Source organism: Cervus canadensis, chromosome 19 (assembly GCF_019320065.1).
Source record: "Cervus canadensis isolate Bull #8, Minnesota chromosome 19, ASM1932006v1, whole genome shotgun sequence".
NCBI classification, from domain to species: Eukaryota; Metazoa; Chordata; class Mammalia; order Artiodactyla; family Cervidae; genus Cervus; species Cervus canadensis.
In genome coordinates, this window is record NC_057404.1 from 332,105 (window position 1) to 356,939 (window position 24,835).

Consider the following 24,835-nt stretch of genomic DNA (forward strand, 5'->3'; position numbering starts at 1 on the left):
TCTTGAAGAATTGTATTTTTTTCAAAAATTAATATTTATTAACCAAATGTTACTAAAGTGTTTTTTTTTTTAATTTTTACATCTTATGTTCAACATTCAGTCTTACAATGAAAAGTCGTTTTGACATTTTTTTAACTATTAAACTTACCTAGTTTATATTTTGATGTTCATGATTCTGATGTCATAATGAAATATGGTTGCCCTTTTCATATGCAAAATAACTTCATTTCAGGAAAAAAATTGTAACATCTTTCAAGTCTTTTCTCTTCCACTTTTGGGTTCTTGAATTCAGAATTTTTTTTTTTGTTGAATTTCTATCTTCCTTATGTTTATCTTCTTAATTATGGTCATAATGATTATTATTAGTTTTTTCAATTTTTACATACTATTTCTAAATATTCTTACTATTAAATTAATTTTTTAGTATTACAGTCCCATTTTCTTTTATTCCAGTCTTTTTTGCTTGTGTCTTTAAGTTCCTGTTTTGATAACCTCCTTATAACACATAGCAGTTTTTATTTTTTATTATTTTTTAGTGGTTTTTGCCATACATTGACATGAATCAGCCATGGATTTACATGTGTTCCCCATCCTGAACCCCCCTCCCACCTCCCTCCCCATCCCATCCCTCTGGGTCATCCCAGTGCACCAGCCCCGAGCACTTGTCTCATGCATCCAACCTGGACTGGCGATCTGTTTCACACTTGATAATATACATGTTTCAATGCTGTTCTCTTAGATCATCCCACCCTCACCTTCTCCCATAGAGTCCAAAAGTCTGTTCTGTACATCTGTGTCTCTTTTTCTGTGTTGCATATAAGGTTATCGTTATCCATCTTTCTAAATTCCATATATATGCGTTGGTATACTGTATTGGTCTTTATCTTTCTGGCTTACTTCACTCTGTATAATGGGCTCCAGTTTCATCCATCTCATTAGAACTGATTCAAATGAATTCTTTTTAATGGCTGAGTAATATTCCATTATGTATATGTACCACTGCTTTCTTATCCATTCGTCTGCTGATGGGCCTCTAGGTTGCTTCCATGTCCTGGCTATTATAAACAGTGCTGCGATGAACATTGGGGTGCACGTGTCTCTTTCAGATCTGGTTTCCTCAGTGTGTATGCCCAGGAGTGGGATTTCGGGGTCGTATGGCAGTTCTATTTCCAGTTTTTTAAGGACTCTCCACACTGTTCTCCATAGTGGCTGTACTAGTTTGCATTCCCACCAACAGTGTAAGAGGGTTCCCTTTTCTCCACACCCTCTCCAGCATTTATTGCTTATAGGCTTTTGGATAGCAGCCATTCTGACTGGTGTGTAATGATACCTCATTGAGGTTTTGATTTGCATTTCTCTGGTAATGAGTGATGTTGAGCATCTTTTCGTGTGTTTGTTAGCCATCTGTATGTCTTCTTTGGAGAAATGTCTGTTTAGTTCTTTGGCGCATTCTTTGATTGGGTCATTTATTTTTCTGGAATTAAGCTGCAGGAGTTGCTTGTATATTTTTGAGATTAATCCTTTGTCTGTTTCTTCATTTGCTATTATTTTCTCCCATTCTGAAGGCTGTCTTTTCACCTTGCTTATAGTTTCCTTTGTTGCGCAAAAGCTTTTAGGTCCCATTTGTTTATTTTTGCTTTTATTTTCAATATTCTGGGAGGTGGGTCATAGAGGATCTTGCTGTGATTTATGTCGGAGAGTGTTTTACCTATGTTCTCCTCTAGGAGTTTTTTAGTTTCTGGTCTTATATTTAGATCTTTAATCCATTTTGAGTTTATTTTTGTGTATGGTGTTAGAAAGTGTTCTAGTTTCATTCTTTTACAAGTGGTTGACCAGTTTTCCCAGCTCCACTTGTTAAAGAGGTTGTCTTTTTTCCATTGTATATCCTTGCCTCTTTTGTTGAAGACCACATAGCAGTTTTTAAAGGTCTTTCTTTCTTTTTGTTGTTTTTTTTCCAATTTCAAATTTGGGGGATATTTTTATTTTTCTCTATTGTTGAGCAAGTAAGACAGTAAGCCCTAGGTTTCTGGTTTCTATAGGAACAAATACTGTAGCCAATGGTGCTCAACTTCCAAAATTTTGAGGTTATTTAAAGAAATCTTTAAACAAAGAAGGCTCTTATACTCTTTTCCAATATTATAAGAGATTTCAAATATGCATAATATAATCATCACCATAACTTCTTACATCCTGTTATTAATGACTTCTTTCTGGGTACTTTTCTTTCTGCTACTTCTTTCTGGGTCTCTCCTTAATTAGATATACTCCTTGGAAGTTCTTTCAGTGAAATCTTTCTAGTTTTTGTCTAAAATTACCTTTATTTAACCCTCAATATTATGATTTAGGTACAGAATTCTAGATCAACATTTTTTTTCACCCATCAATTTAAAAAAATTTATTTTACATTTTTCTGTACTCTTATGATGCCATCAGAAGCTTTAATGCAAATTTAATTCTTATTTCCTTGTAGGCAACTTGCATTTTGTCTTTGGAAGCTTTAAAATTTTTTTTTTCTGTGGGTGTGTTTTCTGGTTTCACTAAAGTGGGTATATTGTAGATTTCTTTTTTTAACTGACGTATAGCTAATTTATAATGTTGTATTAGTTTCAGGCATACAGCAAAGTGATTCAGTTCTGTCTCTGTCTCTCGGTCAGCTTCCCTTCTCTCTATAATATGTATATTCTTCTCCATTGTAAGTTACTGTTGTTGTTCAGTCACCCAGTCGTGTTTGAGTCTGTGACCCCGTGGACTGCAGCATGCCAGGCCTCCCTGTCCCTCACCATCTCCCGGAGTTTGTCCATGTTCACATTCATTCCATCAGTGATGCTGTCCAGCTATCTCGTCCTCGGACGCCCTCTTCTCCTGCTGCTCTCAACCTTTCCCAGCATCAGGGACTTTTGAAATTAGTCATCTGTTCACCTCAGGTGACCAAAATACTAGAGCTTCAGCTTATAGGTTATTAGATGACCTATAAGCTAACCTATTAGATAACCTGTAAGATAACCTATTAGATAACCTATTAGATAACTATTAGATAACCTATAAGATAACCTATTAGATAACCTGTAAGATAACCTATTAGATAACTATTAGATAACCTATAAGATAACCTATAAGATAACCTATTAGATAACCTATAAGATAACCTATTAGATAACCTATAAGATAACCTATTAGATAACCTATAAGCTATTAGACCTTAGATAGTTCCCTGTGCTCTACAGTGAATCCTTGTTGTTTCTCTGTTTTATAGATAGCAGTGTGTATATCCCTGTTTTATAGATAGCAGTGTGTATATGTTAATCCCAAACTCCTAATTTATCTCTCTTTCCTCTATTCCAACTATCCCTTTTGGTAATCATACATTTATTTTTTGTGTCTGTGAGTCTCTTTCTATTTTTATAAATAAGTTCATTTATATCATTTTTTAAGATTTCGTGAGTAAATGATATCATATATTATTAAAATTTGGATTTCTTTGTCTGACTTACTTCACTTAATATGATAACTCTAGGTCTATCCATATTGCTGCAAATGGCATTATTTCATTCTTTTTAATGGCTGAATAATATTCCATTGTATATATACCACATCTTCTTTTACTGTTCAACTGTCGATGGACACTTAGGTTGTTCCCATGTCTTGGTTATTGTAAATAGCTGTACTATGGACACTGGGGTACATTTATCTTTTTGAATTAGTTTTCTCTGGGTATATGCCCAGGAGTGGGTTTGCTGAATCATATGGCAACTCATCTTTATCAATAGTTTTTTAAGGAACTTCCATGCTGTTCTGTGTATGACTTCACCAATTTACATTCCCACCAGAAGCATAGAAGGGTTCCCTTTTCTTCATGCTCTTTCCAGTGTTTATTACTGTATATTTCTTTTTGTATGTCTTGTTTACCAGGTGTGCTTCTTGAATCTGAGGATTCAGGTCTTCAGTTTGGGAGTGTTCTCAGCTACTAATCCTGTGACTGTATCCTCACTCCTGATTTTTCTATTCTTTCTCTCTGGAACTCTAATTACTCTTATGTAGGACATTCTCATCCATCCTCTATAAATCTTTGTGCTGAATTTTTTTGTATTTTCTCAGATTTATTTTTAATTCTCAAGTTCTCCCTTCAGCAGTATCTAATATTCTATTTTAATCTGTTCTCTGAGTTTTTAAAGATTTTTTTTTAGTTGAAGAATAATTGCTTTCTAGAATGTCATTGTTTTATATAAAACCTCAGCATGAATCAGCCATAGGTATACATATGTCCCCTCCCTCTTGAATCCCTTTCCCATATACCTCCCCATCCCACCCCTCTAGGATGATACTGAGTCCCCGTCTAAATTTCCTGAGATATACAGCAAATTCCCATTGGCTATCTATTTTACATATGGTAATGTAAGTTTCCATGTTACTGTCTCCATACATCTCACTCTCCCCTTCCCTTTCCCCATGTCCATAAGTCTGTTTTCTCTATGTCTGTTTCTCCCTTGCTGCCTTGCCAATAAATTCTTTGGTATCATCTTTCTAGATTCCATATATATGCATTAGTATATGATATTTATCTTTCTCTTTCTGAATTACTTCACACTGTATAATAGGCTCTAGGTTCATCCACCTCATTAGGACTGACTCAAATGCATTCCATTTTTATGGCTGAGTAATATTTCATTGTGTATATGTACCACAACTTCTTTATCCATTCATCTGTCGATGGACATCTAGATTGCTTCCATGTTCTAGCTATTGTAAAGAGTTCTGCAATGAACATTGGGATACATGTGTCTTTTTCAATTTTGATTTCCTCAGGGTAGATGCCTAGGAGTAGGATTGCTGGGTCATATGGTGGTTTTATTCCTAGTTTTTAAAGGAATCTCCATACAGTCTTCCATAGTGGCTATGTCAATTTACATTCCCACCGACAGTGCAAGAGCGTTCCTTTTTCTTCACACCCTCTCCAGCATTTATTGTTTGTAGACTTTTTAATGATGGCCATTCTGACCAGTCTGAGGTCATATCTCATTGTAGTTTTGATTTGCATTTCTTTAATAATGAGCGATATTGAGCATCTTTTTCATGTGTGTCTTCTTTGGAGAAATGTCTTGTGAGGTTTTTTCCCACTTTTTGATGGGTTATTTGTTTTTCTGGTATTGAGTTGTATGTGCTGCTTGTCAGTTCAGTTCAGTTCAGTCACTCAGTCGTGTCTGACTCTTTGCGACCCCATGAATCGCAGCACGCCAGGCCTCCCTGTCCATCACCAACTCCCAGAGTCCACCCAAACCCATGTCCATCGAGTCAGTTATGCCATCCAACCATCTCATCCTCTGTCGTCCCCTTCTCCTCCTGCCCCCAATCCCTCCCAGCATCAGGGTCTTTTCCAATGAGTCAACTCTTCGCATGAGGTGGCCAAAGTATTGGAGTTTCAGCTTCAACATCAGTCCTTCCAATGAACATCCAGGACTGATCTCCTTTAGGATGGACTGATTGGATCTCCTTGCAGTCCAAGGGACTCTCAAGAGTCTTCTCCAACACCACAGTTCAAAAGCATCAATTCTTCGGTGCTCAGCTTTCTTCACAGTCCAACTCTCACATCCACACTTGACTACTGGAAAAACCATAGCCTTGACTAGACGGACCTTTGTTGACAAAGTAACATCTTTGCCTTTTAATATGCTGTCTAGGTCAGTCATAAGGAGCAAATGTCTTTTAATTTCATGGCTACAATCACCGTCTGCAGTGATTTTGGAGCCCCCCAAAATAAAGTCAGCCACTGTTTCCACTGTTTCCCCATCTATTGGCCATGAAGGGTGGTGTCATCTGCATATCTGAGGTTATTGATATTTCTCCCGGCAATCTTGATTCCAGCTTGTGCTTCATCCAGCCCAGCGTTTCTCATGATGTACTCTGCATATAAGTTAAATAAGCAGAGTGACAAAATACAGCCTTGACGTACTCAAGAGGCATATTTTGGAAATTAATCCTTTGTCAGTTGTTTAATTTGCTATTATTTTCTCCCATTCTGAGGGTTGTCTTTTTACCTTGCTTATAGTTTCCTTTGCTGTGCAAAAGCTTTTGAGTTTACTCAGGTCCCACTTGTTTACTTTTATTTTTATTTCCATTACTCTTGGAAGTGGATCATAAAGGATATTGCTTCGATTTATGCCATAGAGTGTTCTGCCTGTGTTTTCCTCTAAGAGTTTTATAGTTTCTGGTCTTACATTTAGGTCTTTAATCCATTTTGAGTTTATCTTTGTGCATCGTGTTAGAAAGTGTTCTAATTTCATTCTTTTACAAGTAGCTGTCCAGTTTTCCCAGCACCACTTATTGAAAGGCTGTCTTTTCCCCATTGTATATTCTTGCCTCCTTTGTCAAAAATAAGGTACCCATAGGTTTATGGGTTTATTTCTGGGCTTTCTATCTTTTTTCCATTGGTCTATAGTTCTGTTTTCACACCAGTACCATACTGTTGTGATGACTGTAGCTCTGTAATATGGTCTGAAGTCAGGAAGATTGATTCCTCCAGCTCCATTCTTCTTTCTCAAGACTGCTTTGGCTCTTTGGGGTCATTTGTGTTTCCATATGAATTGAGTTCACTGAGTTTTAAATTATAACATCCACCTTTGCACAGTGGCAGTCTCATAGCCAAGGACATTTACCTGAGATGTGATTATTGCTAATTAATTTATAATATTCATACATACTTTTTATTTCTAGAGATTCTATTTGGTTTCTTTTTCAGTCTTCCAGATCTTTATTTATAGTGTGTCATTCTTTTCAAATGGTTTCAATTACTACATTCTTGTCTTTAGTTGTTTTATTCATTCTCGCTTAATAGCCTCTTTCAGATTGTTCAATTGTCTGAAGTTCTCCACTTTAGTTATTCCTGCTGATTGTGACAGATGACTTACTATTCTTTCCTTGACTGAATTGTTTTCTGTTTACTTTATGACTTTGTATTATAAACTTTTTGAATTCAGGGCATGTCACTTAGGACAATTTGTGTTTGGTTTGGTTTGTCATACCAGGGTATCACTGTCCCAGGGCCAATTTTTATGCTAATTTTTGGCTGGGGGGATTCTTGGATCACACATGTAGTGGTAAATTCAAATCCATGGGAGCTCCAGAGTTGTAGTAAGAAGAGCCCAAAGAAAGGTTTTTGTATCAAACCAGATTCTAGGCAGTCAGACAATCTCCCTGATCATGTAGCTGAGCTAGTTGAAAGTGAAAGTTGCTCAGTTGTGTCCAACTCTTTGTGACCCCTTGGACTAGACAGTCTGTGGAATTCTCCAGGCCAGATTACTGGAGTGGGTAGCCTTTCCCTTTTCCAGGGGATCTTCCCAACCCAGGGATCAACCCAGGTCTCCTGCATTGCAGGCGGATTCTCTACCAGCTGAAACACTAGGGAAACCCAAGAATACTGGAGTGGGTAACCTATCCCTTCTCCAGCGAATCTTCCCTACCCAGGAATCAAACTGGGGTCTCCTGCATTGTAGGCAGATTCTTTACCAGCTGAGCTACCAGGGAAGCCCTGAATCTTGTGGTTAGTGGGATCTGTTATGCATGTGTGCTAAGTCACTTCAGGCATGTCTGACTTTGCAACCCCATGAACTGTAGCCTACCAGGCTCCTCTGTACATGGGATTCTCCAGGCAGGAATACTGGAATGGGTTGTCCTGTCCTTCTCCAGGGGATCTTCCCAACCCAGGGATCAAAACTGCATCTCTTACATTACATTACCACAGCTCCTGCATTGGCAGGTGGGTTCTTTACCACTAGCACCACCTGGGAGTTCTTGCTTTTTGTGGGGGTCTCGATTCCTATTTGTATTTCCTATGCTTAAAATTCTCCAAGCCAGGCTTCAGCAATACATGAACCGTGAACTTCCAGATGTTCAAGCTGGATTTAGAAAAGGCAGAGGAACCAGAGATCAAACTGCCAACATCCACTGGATCATAGAAAAAGCAAGAGAGTTCCAGAAAAACATCTATTATTTCTGCTTTACTGACTATGCCAAAGCCTTTGACTGTGTGGATCACAATAAACTGTGGAAAATTCTGAAAGAGATGGGAATACCAGCCCACCTGACCTGCCTCTTGAGAAACCTGTATGCAGGTCAGGAAGCAACAGTTAGAACTGGACATGGAACAACAGACTGGTTCCAAATAGGAAAAGGAGTACGGTAAGGCTGTGTATTATCACCCTGCTTATTTAACTTCTATGCAGAGTACATCATGAGAAACGCTGGACTGGAGGAAGCACAAGCCGAAATCACGATTGCCGGGAGAGATATCAATAACCTCAGATATGCAGATGACACCACCCTTATGGCAGAAAGTGAAGAAGAACTAAAGAGCCTCATGATGAAAGTGAAAGAAGAGAGTGAAAAAGTTGGTTTAAAGCTCAACATTCAGAAAACTAAGATCATGGCATCCGGTCCCATCACTTCATGGGAAATAGATGGGGAAACAGTGGAAACAGTGGCTGACTTTATTTTGGGGGGCTCCAAAATCACTGCAGATGGTGATTGCAGCCATGAAATTAAAAGATGCTTACTCCTTGGAAGGAAAGTTATGACCAACTTAGAGAGTATATTAGAAAGCAGAGACATTACTTTGCCACCAAAGGTCTGTCAAGTCAAGGCTATGGTTTTTCCAGTGGTCATGTATGGATGTGAGAGTTGGACTATAAAGAAGGCTTAGCACTGAGGAATTGATGCTTTTGAACTGCGGTGTTGGAGAAGACTCTTGAGAGTCCCTTGGATGGCAAGGAGATCCAACCAGTCCATCTTAAAGGAGATCAGTCCTGGATGTTCATTGGAAGGACTGATGTTGAAGCTGAAACTCCAATACTTTGGCCACCTGATGCAAAGAGCTGACTCATTTGAAAAGACTGAGATGCTGGGAAAGATTGGGGGCAGGAGGAGAAGGGGATGACAAAGAATGAGATGGTTGGATGGCATCACTGACTCGATGGACATGGGTTTGGGTGGACTCCATGAGTTGGTGATGGACAGGGAGGCCTGGCATGCTGCAGTTCATGGGGTCACAAAGAGTTGGACACGACTGAGCGACTGAACTGACCTGAACTGAATGGACTCAAAACCTCAGCTCTTTGTTGAGATTGATGACTTTTCCAAGACAGGATCATTACAGTATCTGCTCATGAAATGTTCACCCATATGCTTTTCATTCCTGTGATGTCCTACTCACTGCTCTTAGTTTTGGTTTCCCCTTGCATTTCTGCAATCTTGAGATGTCCTTTTCTTTATGGAGCATTCAGCTGTTTACATAAAAATTTTTATTTTATTTTATCAACTATTTCTAAAGGTTTATTTAGTCAACAATATTTAAGAATCTTTTCTTCAAAAAAATTTATAGAGAAATTTTTAATCACATACAAAAGTAGAGAGACTGGTACATGAATGCACCTATGCCCTCTTTTACTTTATCAACATTTTGTTAGTTTTCTCAGGATCTTTTTTAAAGCATTTTTTTCTCGCATGATTTGTAGTAGAGTTTAAACTTACTTCCATTGTTGAAAGTTAGGCTGTTCTCTGTATTGTTTGCATGGAGAATTTTGATATTAACTAGTTTGTAATTAAAATATTCTACTTCATAGTTTTAGGAAATCACCTGGAGAAACCAAAGTTTTATAAAGCAGTATGTTAAGCTACATTAAATATTTCCTCATTATTAAAATTCATATTCAACAATTTTCCAATTATTAGAAAGGAAATTGATTCAACATTCCCCTCTTGTGTTGGGTATTTCTTGCCTTACACAGCATCCTACAGATCTCTTCCTCTTTAGGTTCACATTATATCTGCCCCATTTGAAGCTGGGCCAGCCTTATCATTTTGATTCAGCTTCTTGGCTATTCCAACTCTGTACATTCATTTCTGTGTTTAAACTTCTTGTGTTTATCTTTTTTGGCTTAATTATCCCAGAACCTTCTATTGTAGTTATTTTCATAGCCATCCTAACATGAAAAAGGCAGGGAGTGGAGAAGTTTCAGAATTTACATTTTTCAAGGCCAGATCTATCACACAGTCATATTTTTTGTCATTGACAAATGTATTCATGTTATCTACTATACTTGGCAACACTTAGGAAAAAACCAGTCCACAGTTACTTGCTTGTATCTTATTGATAAAGACTTTAATGTCCAACACATGTCTTCAGCTTTAATCTGACAAATTCCCCTAATTTATCCATAGTGAAGATATAATATAGTCATTAATATTTTCTTGAGAAACTGTGCATCAAGGAAGCACAGTGACTGTTTTGTGATGGATTGACCTTGCTGTGTACACTACAGTTTAGAAGCAGGTGTGTGTGGGTATGTGTGTGTGTGCTCAATTGTGTCTGACTCTTTGCAACTCCATGGCCTGTGGCTCACCAGGCTCTCCTCTGTCCGTGGAATTTTCCAGGCAAGAATACTGGAAAGGGTTGCCATTTCCTTTTCCAAGTTAGAAGCAGGTATAAGGCAGCAAACTTTCCCACACGGCAGTTGGAACACTGACATCCTATCATGATTTCCATCCTAGCTATCCTTGGGAAAGAAGGGGCTACTTACAAGGGCAGGGCATGAGCTCCTCGCCAGTCCTGAGTATGACCAGTTTCCCTGGAGAACTGTGTCACTGAGCAAGCTGGAGTTGAAATGCAATGAACAGACGCCTGGTTTCTCAGGAAGAGGCACTGCTTTTGTGCAATGTTTGAATATGTATACAAACCCAGGGACGCTTGTGTGTTTGATTATCTCTGCCTCTGACCCCTTAAAGTCATATACAAAGACAGAAGTCCTCAGACTGCATTTGAGGCCCCAACACTCTTAAACTGATCGTCTTTAGTTCTTACCAGAAGTAACAGAGAGATCCTGAGACTGGTGCTCAACTATCCCTGCTTGGAGAGCTATTGAGGGTCTTGGAGGGAGGACTCCTCCTCTGATCGTTGACCAGCTTCGTCAGCATGCTCACCTGTGTCATTGCACAGAACCCTGAGCATAAAAGGACTCTATACTCTGTTTAATTGTTCTGCTGTTGCCTTGTTGAAGTTATTAGCAATAATAAAAATATAAATATTATGAATGATATAAATAAAATAGTACAAAAATAATTTTTGACCAAGGGCCCCCACATTTTCATTTTATCCTGGGTGTGCCCAAATTATACAGCCTGTTCTGCCTCTGGGTTTTTACTGTGAGGAGACCAATTTCATTCTCATATCTGCCTTTGAACTAAGCACGGTGCCAGGCAGTACCATAAGCTGATTGTTATCGGCCAGTCAGAACCCACACCTGGAGCTCGTGGGTAGGGAAAGGCCTCCCAGACTTCATGGCTGCTATTCAGTTAAAGATGGGGAGCTGATGCCGAGGCTATAACTGACAAGAAACATTCCACTCCTCCCTTCGTCTTTTTGTTGAGTGGTTGCTATATTTTACTTTACTTTCTAATATTGCATTGTTTTGTAATAAGATAAAAGGTATATTTATTTAAAAGAAGAAGTATGTTATATGCCTTCCAATAATAATGCTAGAAATTTTATTTTAAATATTTCCTTTTGAGCATGTAGGACAAGCTACCCTACCATCTTATTCTCTGTAAAATCTTCCTTTGTAAATTCATAGAATAAGAAGGGTAAATATCAGCTCAACTTGAGATCGACTTGTTACAGATTTTCAATTTAGAGAATTCTGCATTAAAAATGGTTATCTGAGCAAACATTTTATATATCTATTAAGAGCTACAATACCAGCTGGTATAATCCAAACTTTAGTATGCAGGTCTGCCCTGTCATTTATTCTTCTGTTACTTAAGTTTTGACTGCCACTAAACCTGAAATAAGGTGCTCAATAAAACTACACAAGGCTGGTAGATCCACTGAAATCTCATTGTCTTTGTGAACAGTGAAGTTAAAACTAACCACAGTGAGGCAATGATTTTACACTAAACCTTGACCTCAATGAACATGATGTACCACTAAGTAATTTCTTATACTCTCATTATTATAGAATCTTTATGTACTATTCTTGGTATTAGAAAACAAATAATTTTCATATGTATTAAAGAACAGTTTGGCCAAATAAATAAAATGTGGTCTAATTTCAAGTTCTTATTTTTAAATTCACAGCCCCAAGCCCAGTGCCTTTATTTAACAGAGACTTAATAAATGTTTTCTTAATGAATAACTGTTTTAAGCAATGAGTATTTTTTTAAAATAACACCTAGCATTGTTTTATTTTGCAAGTAAGCAAAACCAATTTTGTGAGTCACAAATGAGATAATAGCAAACACTTATAGTTTATTGTATATATTGTATAAATATCACTTAATCCTCCCAGTAACCTCATAACATAGATATTTTTATCTCCATTTTATAGATGAGGAAACCTATAAACAGAAGTTTAGTAGCTTGTCAAAGGCCACATAAAGCTAGACAAATAAAGAGGAATTTGAATCAGACTGTGGAACCACCATACCAAGAATAGGGAAGGTGTTTTACAAACTTGAAAGCACCATATAAATTTGAATTACTGTTATTATTCAATTATTTATAACCCTCAGATAGATAATTATATGGGGACAAAATCTAGTTCTTTTAATGAAAACTGACTGGCAGGTGCAACAGCTGAAATGTCACATTTTACTTAGTTCTATAGAATAATTAAGTTACAATAAAATATAGGCCTCTCATTGTGTTAGAACATTTGAATTTGTTGAATAAAAGAGTTTCATCAAGTTATGAACATTTGGCTACCATTTAAACATCTTAGAATCAGGTAGTATGGATGTGTGTATAAATGATAGGAGAGAATGATCTAGTTTTATATATATATATATATATATTCATGCACATATATATACATATATACATATATACACACATATATATTATACTGAAAGCTTGAAGATTGGCAAAAAATTTCACCAAGTGGCTTAAGGTTGCTTTCAAAATGTTAAGTCTGGAATATTTGTAATTGTACAAAGACTGTTAAACCCTAAACCTTGTAATTCTCCTAACAGGAGTAGCTAGCTCTTAATTCTGACAGTTTACACAGTGTTACCCCTAGGTACTCACATTTTCTGAGTGTGTGTAAATTAGCAGGGCATTGGCTTCCTTCTGCCTTGACTATGTCTATAAAGACTTTTTACAAATGTCACAAATGCCTAATTAAGAAAGTGCCTTACTTTTGATTCCTTGATTTTTCTCGTATGAGAAACAAACTATTTAATATGTTCAGATTCACAGATGTTTCGAGTTAGTTAAGAAGCTGGGATCTTCATAGAGAGGCCCTGTCAGTAACTTTCTGTTCCTTCTTACTTCTATAGAAGGGGGTTCCTTCTATAACCCCCTTGCAGATCTTCCAAGGCACACGATATCCTCGCAAATAGGTTTGTCCCAGAAATTATTCTGACAAAATGTTACTTTTCATGTGAGCTATCTGACTAGAGAATGTCCTTCATTATTCCACTCTGCTGATGCAGTCCTAACCTGGGCTGACTCCATGGTACAGCTAGGAATAAACAGCAGGAGTTCCCAGTCCAATTCGTCCCTTGGTGAGATTGGGTCAGTCAGTTCAGTCGCTCAGTTGTGTCTGACTCTTTGTGACCCCTTGGACTGTAGCACGTCAGCCTTCCCTGTCCATCACCAACTCCTGGAGTCTGCTCAAACTCATGCCCATAGAGTCGGTGATGCCATCCAACCATCTCATCCTCTGTTGTCCCCTTTTCCTCCTGTCTTCAATCTTTTCCAGCATCAGGATCTTTCAAATGAGTCAGTTCTTTGTATCAGGTGAGTATTGGAGTTTCAGCTTCAGCATCAGTTCTTCAAATGAATATTCAGGACTGATTTCCTTTAGGATTGACTGGTTGGATCTCTTTTCAGTCCAAGGGACTCTCAAGAGTCTTCTCCAACACCATCTCTGGCGCTCAGCTTTCTTTATAGTCCAACTCTCACATCCATACATGACTACTGGAAAAACCATAGCTTTGAGTAGACGGACATTTATCAGCCAAGTAATGTCTCTGATTTTTAATATGCTGTCTAGGTTGGTCATAGCTTTTCTTCAAAAGAGCAAGTGTCTTAATTTCATGGCTTCAGTCACCATCTGCAGTGATTTTGGAGCCCCAAAACATAAAGTCTGTCACTGTTTCCATTGTTTCCCCATCTATTTGCCATGAAGTGGTGGGACCAGATTCCATGATCTTAGTTTTCTGAATGTTGAGTTTTAAGCCAACTTTTTCACTCTCCTCTTTCAGTTTCATCAGAGGCTCTTTAGTTCCTCTTCACTTTCTGCCACAAGGGTGGTGTCATCTGCATATCTGAGGTTATTGATATTTTGCCTGGCAGTCTTGATTCCAGCTTGTGCTTCATCCAGCCCAGCGTTTCTCATGATGTACTCTGCATACGAGTTAAATAAGTAGGGTGCCAATATACAGCCTTGACGTACTCCTTTCCCAATTTGGAACCAGTCTGTTGTTCCATGTCTGGCTCTAACCGTTGCTTCCTGACCTGCACACGGGTTTCCCAGCCTCACAGACACGTGCATCCATTCTCCCCCAAATTCCTCCTTAAGCTCCCATCCAGGCTGCCACATAAGGTTAAGCAGAGTTCCCTGTTCTGTGCAGTAGGAACTTGTTGGTTTTATCCATTTAAATATAGCAGAGTGTGAAAGTAAAGTGTTACTCAGTCGTGTCCGACTCTTTGAGACCCCTTGGATTGTAGCCCGCCAGGCTCCTCTCTCCACGGAATTCTCCAGGCAAGAATACTGGAATGGGTTGCCATTCCATTCTCCAGGTTATCTTCCTGGCCCAGGGATCAAACCTGGGTCTTTTGCATTGCAGGCAGATTTTTTACCATCTGAGGCACCAGGGGATATGTGACTAAAAAGAATGAAACAATGCCATTTGCAGCAACATGGATGGGCCTAGAGATCATCACACTGAGTGAAGTGAGCCAGACAGAGAGGGAGAAGTGTGACATCCCTGACATGTGGAATCTAAAAAGAAATGATAAACAAATGGATGTATTTACAAAACAGACTCACAGACTTAGAGAATGAATTTATGGTCGCCGGGGGTGGGGGCAGTAGAATGGGGGGAAGAGATAGTTAAGGAGGTTGAGATTGACATGTACACTGATAAATATATTTTTTAATTAAAGGAGGACTTGAATACATACTTATAGTTTACTTAGACTTTTATTGCGGAGTGAAGTTACCTCTTCCTAGCCTCTGTTTGAATGGTTATATTTTTTCTTGCTAAAGGTACCAAAGCTGTTGAAACTTCAGTTTATCAGCAATATGAAGGCTGTCTTGAGCTCTTTATCTCTGTTGACAGATTTGATCCTCACAACCTTCTGATTCACAATATTATTTCTGCTTTAAAGATTAGGAGATTTTAAAGATGTTAAGTAATTTCCCCAAGGTTACCAGCATCCCCAGCCTTGTGAGTGGGACTAAGGTTTTAAAGATGTTAGGTAATTTACCCAAGGTCACTCCCACCCCCAGTCTTGTGGGTGGGGCTGAGGCTCAAGGTAGATTCTGACTTCTGCTTCTCAGTCTTGGAGTAGCCGACTTTTACTTAACTCTGATAGCTTACAGAGTGTGCACCTAGTCTTGTCAGCTGCAGCCATCATCTTTACCCTCACTTTTCTCAGAGCTGTTTGCAGCTCTGGTGTATAGCTGCTCACCTATTGATCTTTCTCCAGCCTTTTCTGCTTGTAAGAAGCACACCTTCATTTTTTTCTTTCTACTGTGGTAAGATCTTGTGCTCTTAATAGAATTCAGCATGCTTAAGGATAATGGGCCATTTGCCTTTTACATGATAGAAGGGTAATTCTTACTCTTTTACTTTTAACTGCTGCACTAGTGGAGCCAGAGGTGTGAATCAACCTGGTGGAGGGAACTGAATGGGATGGCTCCCTGTGCCATGATAAGTCTAGGGAACAGACTGTTAAAAGCATCTGTAGCAATATTAGTCATCATCACTAGTGCCCTGGAGTCTCATATAAATTTGCTTTCTCGTGTCTGTTTCCATCTTGTTCAGTAAGAAACGTGTAGTGAAGACATCGTTCCATTTAGTCTCGTTCGGTTAGTGAGTAACTGCTGGGTGTGTACTCTTTGGTGTCCACGGATTTCTACTCACAGGACAACGTCTCTCCATAGACCTGGAAGGATGCTGAGAACAAACACAAATAAACAAGATCTTATCAGTTAGTCCAAGTGTTGTGATGAGAGCAAATTAAGATAATGTTATAAAGAGGCCCAGGAGTACTTTGAATGGTGTGCTTATGGGAACTTTGCTGTCCCCTCAGAAGGCTGATTCTCTGAAGCAAGCCTTTGCTGTGGCTTCTTACCCCCAGAGAACAACTGAGCTGCTATGATTAATCTAGCAGAGAGAAGGGAGTTGCTTTCCTTTGATGCTGTTATTTGATGGCTGTGAATCTTTAGTAGATATGAACTGATGACAACTTAAATATTATAATAGGAACAATGCAGACAGGCGAGCCTGTCTTCAATGAGCCTGGATATAAATTATTGAAAATCAAAAGACTGACATCTGAACTTGAGAAAACATATTTGTGCTGCTTGAATATTTGATTCTGGTATATTTCTTAAGAAAGGAGTTCACTTCAAAACTAACTTTCCTTTGTCCCGTCCTCATAAGTAAGGATTTATGGTGGTATTAGTCTCTCCATTAAGGCACATCTGCTGCTTTGGTTCTTGCTGAGTATTAGTACTATGACTATGTGTATCAAGGCCAGACAGTAACGTGTTTGTTGTCTGTCTCCCCTGACTAGACTAAAAGCCCCATAAGGGCAGGGATTTTGTTCTGCATAATGTCATTTGCTCTGTGAGCTACCCTAGTGGTTCAGATGATAAAGAATCTGCCTGCAGTGAAGGAGACTTGGGTTCAATCCCTGGGTCGGAAAGATCCCGTGGAGAAGGGAATGGCTACTCACTCCAGTATTTTTGCCTGGAGAATCCCATAGACAGAGGGGCTTGGCAGGCTGCAGCCCATGGTGTCAGAGTCCAACACGACTGAGTGACTCAGCACACACACATGCACATTTGCTCTGCACCTCAAGCAGTGCCTGACACAGATAAGTAAGTAAAAGTAAAGTCGCTCAGTCGTGTCCGACTCTTTGCGACCCCACGGACTGTAGCCTACCAGGCTCCTCTGTCCATGGGATTTTCTAGGCAAGAGTACTGGAATGGGTTACCATTTCCTTCTCCAGGGGATCTTCCCAACCCAGGGATCAAACCCGGGTCTCCTGCATTGCAGACAGACGCTTTACTCTCTGAGCCACCAGGAAGCCCGACACAGATAAGGAGTCCATAAATACTTGTTGAATGAGTAGTGAAAAAGAGCCCACCTGCCTCCATGGATCTCATGGGGCCCCAACCAGTGTGGTAGATATTCCGGGGAGGAAATATCTTCAACTTTAATGTTTGGATTATGGGTACAGCTGTTGAAGGAAAAAGTCTTGGACTTGGTTAGAATGACTTGAGTTGAATTTTAGCTTTGGCATTAGCTGTGTGAGTCTTTAATTTTTTTAAATTTAAATTTGTTTATTGGTGTGTAGTTGATTTACAGTATTGTATTAGGTTCAGATATATAGCAAAGTGATTCAGTTATATGTGTGTGTATGTGTGTATATATATATATTTTTCAGATTCTCTTCCATTATAGGTTATTATAAGATATTGAATGTAGTTCCCTGTGCCTTCTTATTTATTTACTTTTTGTATAGTAGTGTGTATATGTTAATCCCAAACTCCTTTCCCCTTTGGTGACTGTAAGTTTTTTCCATGTGAGTCTATTTCTGTTTTGTAAATATTATTTGTGTCATTCCCTGAGAGTCCACATGTAAGTGATGTCATATAACATCTGTCTCTCTCTGTCTGGTGCACCTCACTTAGTGTGATAATCTCTAGGTCCATCCGTGTTGCTGCAGATGGCATCATTCTTTTTTATTTAGTTAGTTGCTCATTCGTGTCAGACTCTTTGCAACTCCATGGACTGTATCCCGCCAGGCTCCTCTGTCCATCAGATTCTCCAGGCAAGAACACAGGAGTGGGTAGCCATTCCCTTCTCCAGGGGATCTTCTTGACCCAGGGATCAAACCTGGATCTCCTGCACTGCAGGCAGATTCTTTACCATCTGAGTCACCAGGGAAGCTCTATTCTTTTTTATGGCTGAGTAATATTCCACTGTTTACATTACTACATCTTTATCCATTCCTCTGTTGATGGATATTTAGGTTTAGTGATGTGAATCTTATGGGAAAATTACTCAAACCTTGTTTCCTCAGCTGTGAAACAGAGTAACTTGCAAGGAGGGCAAAGTATATGTGAAAAGGCAGAGAACAATGCTACAGTTTTTCAGTAAATAGTGGAGATAAAAATATGCAGAAAAAGTGGCATATGTAACCATTAAAAGCTAGAATTTAAACTACAGAGGTAGGAATAAGAGTTATCATCTGGGAAAACAGCAACAGAATTAATGATAGGCTGGATGAAAGGAATGATAAAGGAAAACATGTGAAGAGGACCAATGCTGCCATGACTTTCTTCCCAAATCACTACAGAGGGCTGTGTACAGAGAACTTGCCTTTACAGTCCTGTCAAATTCTCAAGATCTGGAAGTCAGACAAACAAATGTTGAAGCAGCCACAAGGAAGTCTTGCGAAGAAAATTCACGAGTTAAAATAAGTCAGTAAGTTAGGGCAAACCAACCCAAGCTCTGATAAAATATTACCTTCTGATACAATGGAATCCTTATCAGTAGTCCTTCAATTAAATGTGAAATCATACATAGGAAGTCAGAAAGGTTACTGAGGTTTCTTGTTAGATAACAAAAGGTTATCTTTTGTCCAGAAAAGATAGCAAAGTACTTTAGAAAGTTGACATTTTATTATTTTTAATTTAAGAAGATTTTTCCTGTCAAATAACACTATTATGTGATAATCATTATGGTTTAGATACTATTTTGCTTTTATTTAAAAATGATCTTTATTTGGTCTTAAGGGATTTTTAAAAAGAACCCATTGTTGAAATAAGTTCTGTGCAAGAATTTTCTTAAGTTAATTTTGCATTAAAAATAATTGTATAAGTAAGAATTTCTAGCTCCACATTACCTAATCCCCAAAGTAGACAACACAGAATTTAGCCTAATACCCAAATGAGCATAAACTTAAAACAGACATCTTTCTTTCCTCATTCCAGTATCTAAAAGTTTTAGCAATGTGATATGAGCTGAGAAAGCCCCAGTTTTATCTAGAAACTATTGAGTCAGATTAAGAAAACAAAAAATCAATATCTTCTCCAATACAAGCAGCATTTTGTTTTTCATATTTAATTTTTTCCCTCAAATTGGGACCTGTGTTTTAATCAGTGCATACTTTGATAATTTGTTATTAAATCATGCCTTATCAGCAATGCTATTTTAGAGTTTAGGAACTAATTACAATAAATATTTCTAGTTCACCAGAAATACATTGCATCAAGAAGTAATTTTGCTTTTAAAATCTGTTTATAACTTTTCCTCCTCAAATTTCCCAACTTAAAGTAACTATTATTTAAAAGACACATTTAATTGAATAATGATGTCTATAGGAACACTATGGTTAATTTTGTCTATTGTATTATTTTATCTATTCTTACACAGCAACAACCTTGCCTTCTAATTTCTATTAGAGTCAGTAGTAAATGCCCAGGGAAGAAAAACAAACACTCCCCTCTTTTCTCTACCTTATGAAAGTCAAGTTAGAGGAGCAGCAGCAATAAATGAATCCATTTCCAAAAGTGCCTTCCTTTTCCCCTCAGAGAAATGACTCTGCGTGGTGCCTATTATGTAGCTGGCTTATGCAAAATCATTTGCCCCTTGTGAGAATGTGCACAATTCAAAACTAGAATTATATGTTTCAGAGGCAAGAACATTCTGGGGGAAAAAAGAACATTTAACATGCTGAGGCAGAAGGGATGATAGGAAATTTATACAAGTTTTTGAATATAAAAGGCTTGAAATCAAGAGTCTTAAAAAGTAATTCCCTTTTATATTTTTTGGCTGTTAGCAATTCTCAGTTGAGTGCTTTTCTGCCCAGATTCAAGTTTTTAGTCATTCTGTGTCACGTGCAATTATGATTCTGTCTTTGTAGTAATTTTTTCCTACCATTAGTAAGTGCCCTGTTTTTATCATTTCTGTTAGGTATCTTTTGATCAGCAAATCAAGTTGTTCTTTGTTAAGTCTTCCCTAGTCACTCACGCTATGTTGAGTTCTTGCTCTTTTGAATTCCTTTGGCATTCACTGTGTTATTGATGCTGTGGTATAGTGGGATAAATGCTGGCCTGAGAGATGGAGGACCTGTGCATCAGTCCCACCTCTGTTGCTGACTGTTGTTGTTCAGTTACTAAGTTGTGTCTGACTCTTTGTGACCCCGTGGACCTACAGCATGCCAGGCTTCCCTGTCCTCCACTATCTCCCAGAGTTTGCTCAAATTCACATCCATTGAGTCAATGATGCCACCCAACCTTCTCATCCGCTGTTACCCCCTTCTCTTCCTGCCCTCAATCTTTCCCAGCATCTGGGTCTTTCCCAATGATTTGACTCTGCATCAGGTAGCCAAAGTATGGAGCTTCAGCTTTGGGATCTGTTCTTCCAATGAGTATTCAGGATTGATTTCATTTAGGATTAACTGGTTTGATCTCCTTGCAGTCCAAGTCTTATCCAACACCACATTTCAAAAGTATCAATTCTTTGGCACTCAGCTTTCTTTATGATCCAACTCTCACATCCATACATGACTACTGGAAAAACCATAGCTTTGACTAGATGGACATTTGTTGGCAAAGTGATGTCTTTGCTTTTTAATATGCTATCTAGGTTTGTCATAGCTTTCTTTCCAAGAAGCAAGCACCTTTTAATTTCATGGCTGCAGTCACCTTCCACAGTGATTTTGGAGCCCAAGAAAAGACAATCTGTCACTGCTTCCACTTTTTCCCCCTCTATTTGCCATGAAGTGATGGGGATGCTATGATCTTCGTTTTTTGAATGTTGAATTTTAAGCCAGCATTTTCACTCTCCTCTTTCACCCTCAAGAGGCTCTTCAGTTACTGACTGAGTGTCCTGCAAATCAGTTTTTGTCTATCTCCCTAGCTACCTATTTGTCTATCCATCCTGTCCAACCATCTATCATATTTCCATCTACCTACATATCTATGAGTGCCTTAGTTTCTTCATTTATAATGAGAGATTATAATCCTAATAGGATTGCTTTGGAAAACTTTATAAAACCATTATATAAATATAAACATTATTATTTTTGTCCATACCAATTATTTTGAGACATATGTTAAGGTTTCAGACTACTATTTATCATTTCTCTCTTTACCCAAAGGAATTTGCTATTAGAAAATCTTTTTTTTTTTCTTTTGTGCAGTTCACACTGTCATGAACATAATAGAGCCAACCAAAATATGATTTTCCTCATTATCTTATATTTTTTAAATGATCACTCAGTATTCTGTGTTTTCTTTGCCTCAGTGGGATAAATGAGCCTTTTGATGATCTCATCCAATATGGTTTATCATTAAATATATAAACCTTAAAGCTGATGACTCCTAAAGAAAATAATGTAATATAAAATGAAGGATAACATGTTATCTATGGATATAAATATAGACATTGTGGTATATCATTATATGCTTTTTGGCCCCTTTCTTTCATAGGCCATTAGGAATTATTTTCTTTAAACACTGTTTTTAACATTATAGCCCTCTTTGTATTAGCTTAAGGTAGCTCCAAATGGAAGTTACTCAGAAAACGTAGATTTGAAGATCTAGAATTTCCACATAATAGCTGTGCACTCCTCAGCAGATATCTTAACTTTTCCAAAATTGTAGTAGTAATACAGAGATGATATCACTTTCCTGGGTTGTAGAAATGAGATCATTCTGAACGAGGAGATCTGAGCACTTGTTTTGGTGCCTGGCACAAACTTGGTTTGTAATCGGTTTTCTTGATACTGAATTTTTAATGAATTGTTTCATATTTTGGATGGACATAAATTTACTCTTAACTCTTGTAAGCAAGCTTTTCTTCTTGTAGCCCAATACATAGAACTGTGTCATTTTGAAGTCCACTGTCTGTACCTGCTCCTGGCTTGTGATGCTCTCCCACACCAATGCATTTTAACTTCCCTCCTGAAAGACTTGAGTGACATATTTGTGAAACTTGCCTAGAACTCCCACCTCAGCATTCATGTGAAGCTGAATGTATGTTTATGCCTAACTGTGTTCTGTCTACATATTTTAGTTTGTATTTTTCTTCCTTTCTGATTCCTTTATTTCCCATTTTGCATTATGAGTTTGATGAAGTCCAAAAAAATGCGCCCTTCATTTTTTGGCCAATCGTGCAAATTTATAGCATGAGGAGAAGAAAAAGCCATGGAAGTGATCCTTCTCAGGAGTGCCAATTTGGAGGAAAACAAGGTTAGAGTCTCTGAGCTGACCCTGACCTGTTGACATGGGCAGGACTGGAAACTCTTGATAATCATCTATTTTAAAAAACAGGATCATGGTATAAAAATTAGTTTGTGATTAGTAACTTTTATTTATTATAGACATGATTCTATGTAATTAATAGTCTTCTAAAGCATCTTTCATGTAGCTGAGCATTCTGTTGTTTATTCCATAATATTTTAAACCAGTTCCCTTTGTTGAATGTCTAGGTGATTGCTATCTTTTAGAAAGTATAAACTGTACAGAGATGAAGATCCCTGTAGATAAATCCATGTGCACAACTGTGATTCTCTTATGATAAATTTTTGGAAATACTACAGTGTCGAAGGATATGCATTTTTTAAATACATATTTTTTGGATACATATTGCCCAGCCCAGCTGTGATCTAGAATAGTGATTGCCCTCTGGCTTAGGTGAGAGTGTTTTTCTCCACACATTTTCCCAGTACACAGATGTTATCTGTGAATCTTAGCAGCTTGATTTTGTGATCACAAACATACTTCTTTTCGCTTTCTTTTCTGAAAAATTTGTTACGCAATATTTACTGTATACTCTACTTAAACTTTTCTTTTCTTCTTTTTTTTTCCATTTATTTTTATTAGCTGGAGGCTAATTACTTTACAATATTGTAGTGGTTTTTGCCATACATTGACATGAATCAGCCATGGATTTACATGTGTTCCCCATCCCGATCCCCCCTCCCGCCTCCCTGAAAAATTGATGCTTTTGAACTATGGTGTTGCAGATGACTCTTGAGAGTCCCTTGGACTGCAAAGAGATCCAACCAGTCCATCCTAAGGGAGATCAGTCCTGGGTGTTCATTGGAAGGGCTGATGCTGAAGCTGAAACTCCAATACTTTGGCCACCTCACGCGAAGAGTTGACTCGTTGGAAAAGACCCTGATGCTGGGAGGGACTGGGGGCAGGAGGAGAAGGGGACGACAGGGGATGAGATGGCTGGATGGCATCATCGACTCGATGGACATGAGTTTGGGTAAACTCCAGGAGTTGGTGATGGACAGGGAGGCCTGGTGTGCTGCGATTCATGGGGTCGCAATGAGTCAGACACAACTGAGTGACTGAACTGATACATATACACACACACACACACATTACATCTTTATCCATTCATATTGATGGACACTTCAGTTGCTTCCATATCTTGACAACTGTAAATAATGCTGCTATGTATGTATGTGTCTTATTGTATGTCCATAATTATTCTGACTTGCAGATTTATTTTATGGTATGAACACATTCGTCTATTATGTCAAATGAGTTTATAAATATATAATTCTTATGTGTCTTCTCCTAAATGTAATTTTCTTACCTTCCCAGGTGCCTGCATGAACATCACTCACAGCCAGTGTCAGATATTGCCCTACTACACCACGCTGACGTCTCCCCTCTCCATTGTCAAAAGCATGGAAATGGAGAAGCTCCTCAAATTCTTCACATACCTCCATCGCCTCGGTTGCTATCAACATATCATGCTTTTTGGCTGCAGCCTGGCCTTTCCCAAGTGCATCAGGGATGGTGCTGACAGGTATTTTGGAACCAAAAGCATCCAGTGATAAGAGTCAGTGGTAGCAGGAGTGTCTGAAAGTCATCCCAAGCTACCTCCTTTTGTTTTGATTGTTGTTAGAGGAAAAAAAAATCCCACACCAGTCATAGCCAGTAGTAATTCTTTGGAAATAGACATTTTTGGAAAATCTGGGATAATTTTATTTATGGCAAGAAATTATTCAAGCTGGTGGATGGAGGCCATCAGTCGTAGTAGTCAGTAAGTGTTTTAGTCTACCAGCAGAAGACAGCACAGCCAAAGAGCGACGGAAAGGGGGATTTATGGAGGTGTGGGCAAGGCTAAGAGAACAAGGGAGGGTCAAAGAGCAGACAGACCTGGAGAGGGCTGTGGGCAAGGGGTCTCCCAGCAAGTCAAGTGCTGTCACTCAGGACCAAGGAGCACGGACACTGCCAGCCGGTTGGTCCTGCAGGGAGAGAGAAGAGGGAGTACATGCCCTGCCCTCACTCTCCGCCTGCCTTCCTGTCTGCCAGGGCCTCACACCAGCTGAACTTGCCCATAACAATTGGGCAAGGGCAAGTAATTGATGTGAGCACAATAGATGAGCTCCAAAATCTCATCCCAATATCATCGGCTCAATCAGGTCTGGATAAGACACTGGTGATGCTTATGGTCAACACTTGAACCCAGAGCAGTTTGAGGAGGAGGGCAAAGGGTAGAAGCAGAGGGACAGAGGCTGTCCAGCATGATATCAAGTAGGATTAGAAATAATTTTCTTCTGGGGGCCCTGAGGGAGAAC

The 24,835-nt window shown here is 38.6% G+C and overlaps 1 protein-coding gene across 7 annotated transcripts in view; it reads left to right on the top strand.

The window, feature by feature from the left end:
* CORIN (corin, serine peptidase) overlaps window positions 1-24,835 on the top strand; it is a 263,542-nt gene that overhangs the window by 76,839 nt on the left and 161,868 nt on the right. For all 7 annotated transcript variants that reach the window (XM_043438349.1, XM_043438343.1, XM_043438344.1 and 4 more), the window contains one exon: window positions 23,853-24,060. In XM_043438349.1, coding sequence (XP_043294284.1) covers window positions 23,853-24,060 — 208 coding nt within the window. The remainder of the gene's footprint in view (window positions 1-23,852; window positions 24,061-24,835) is intronic.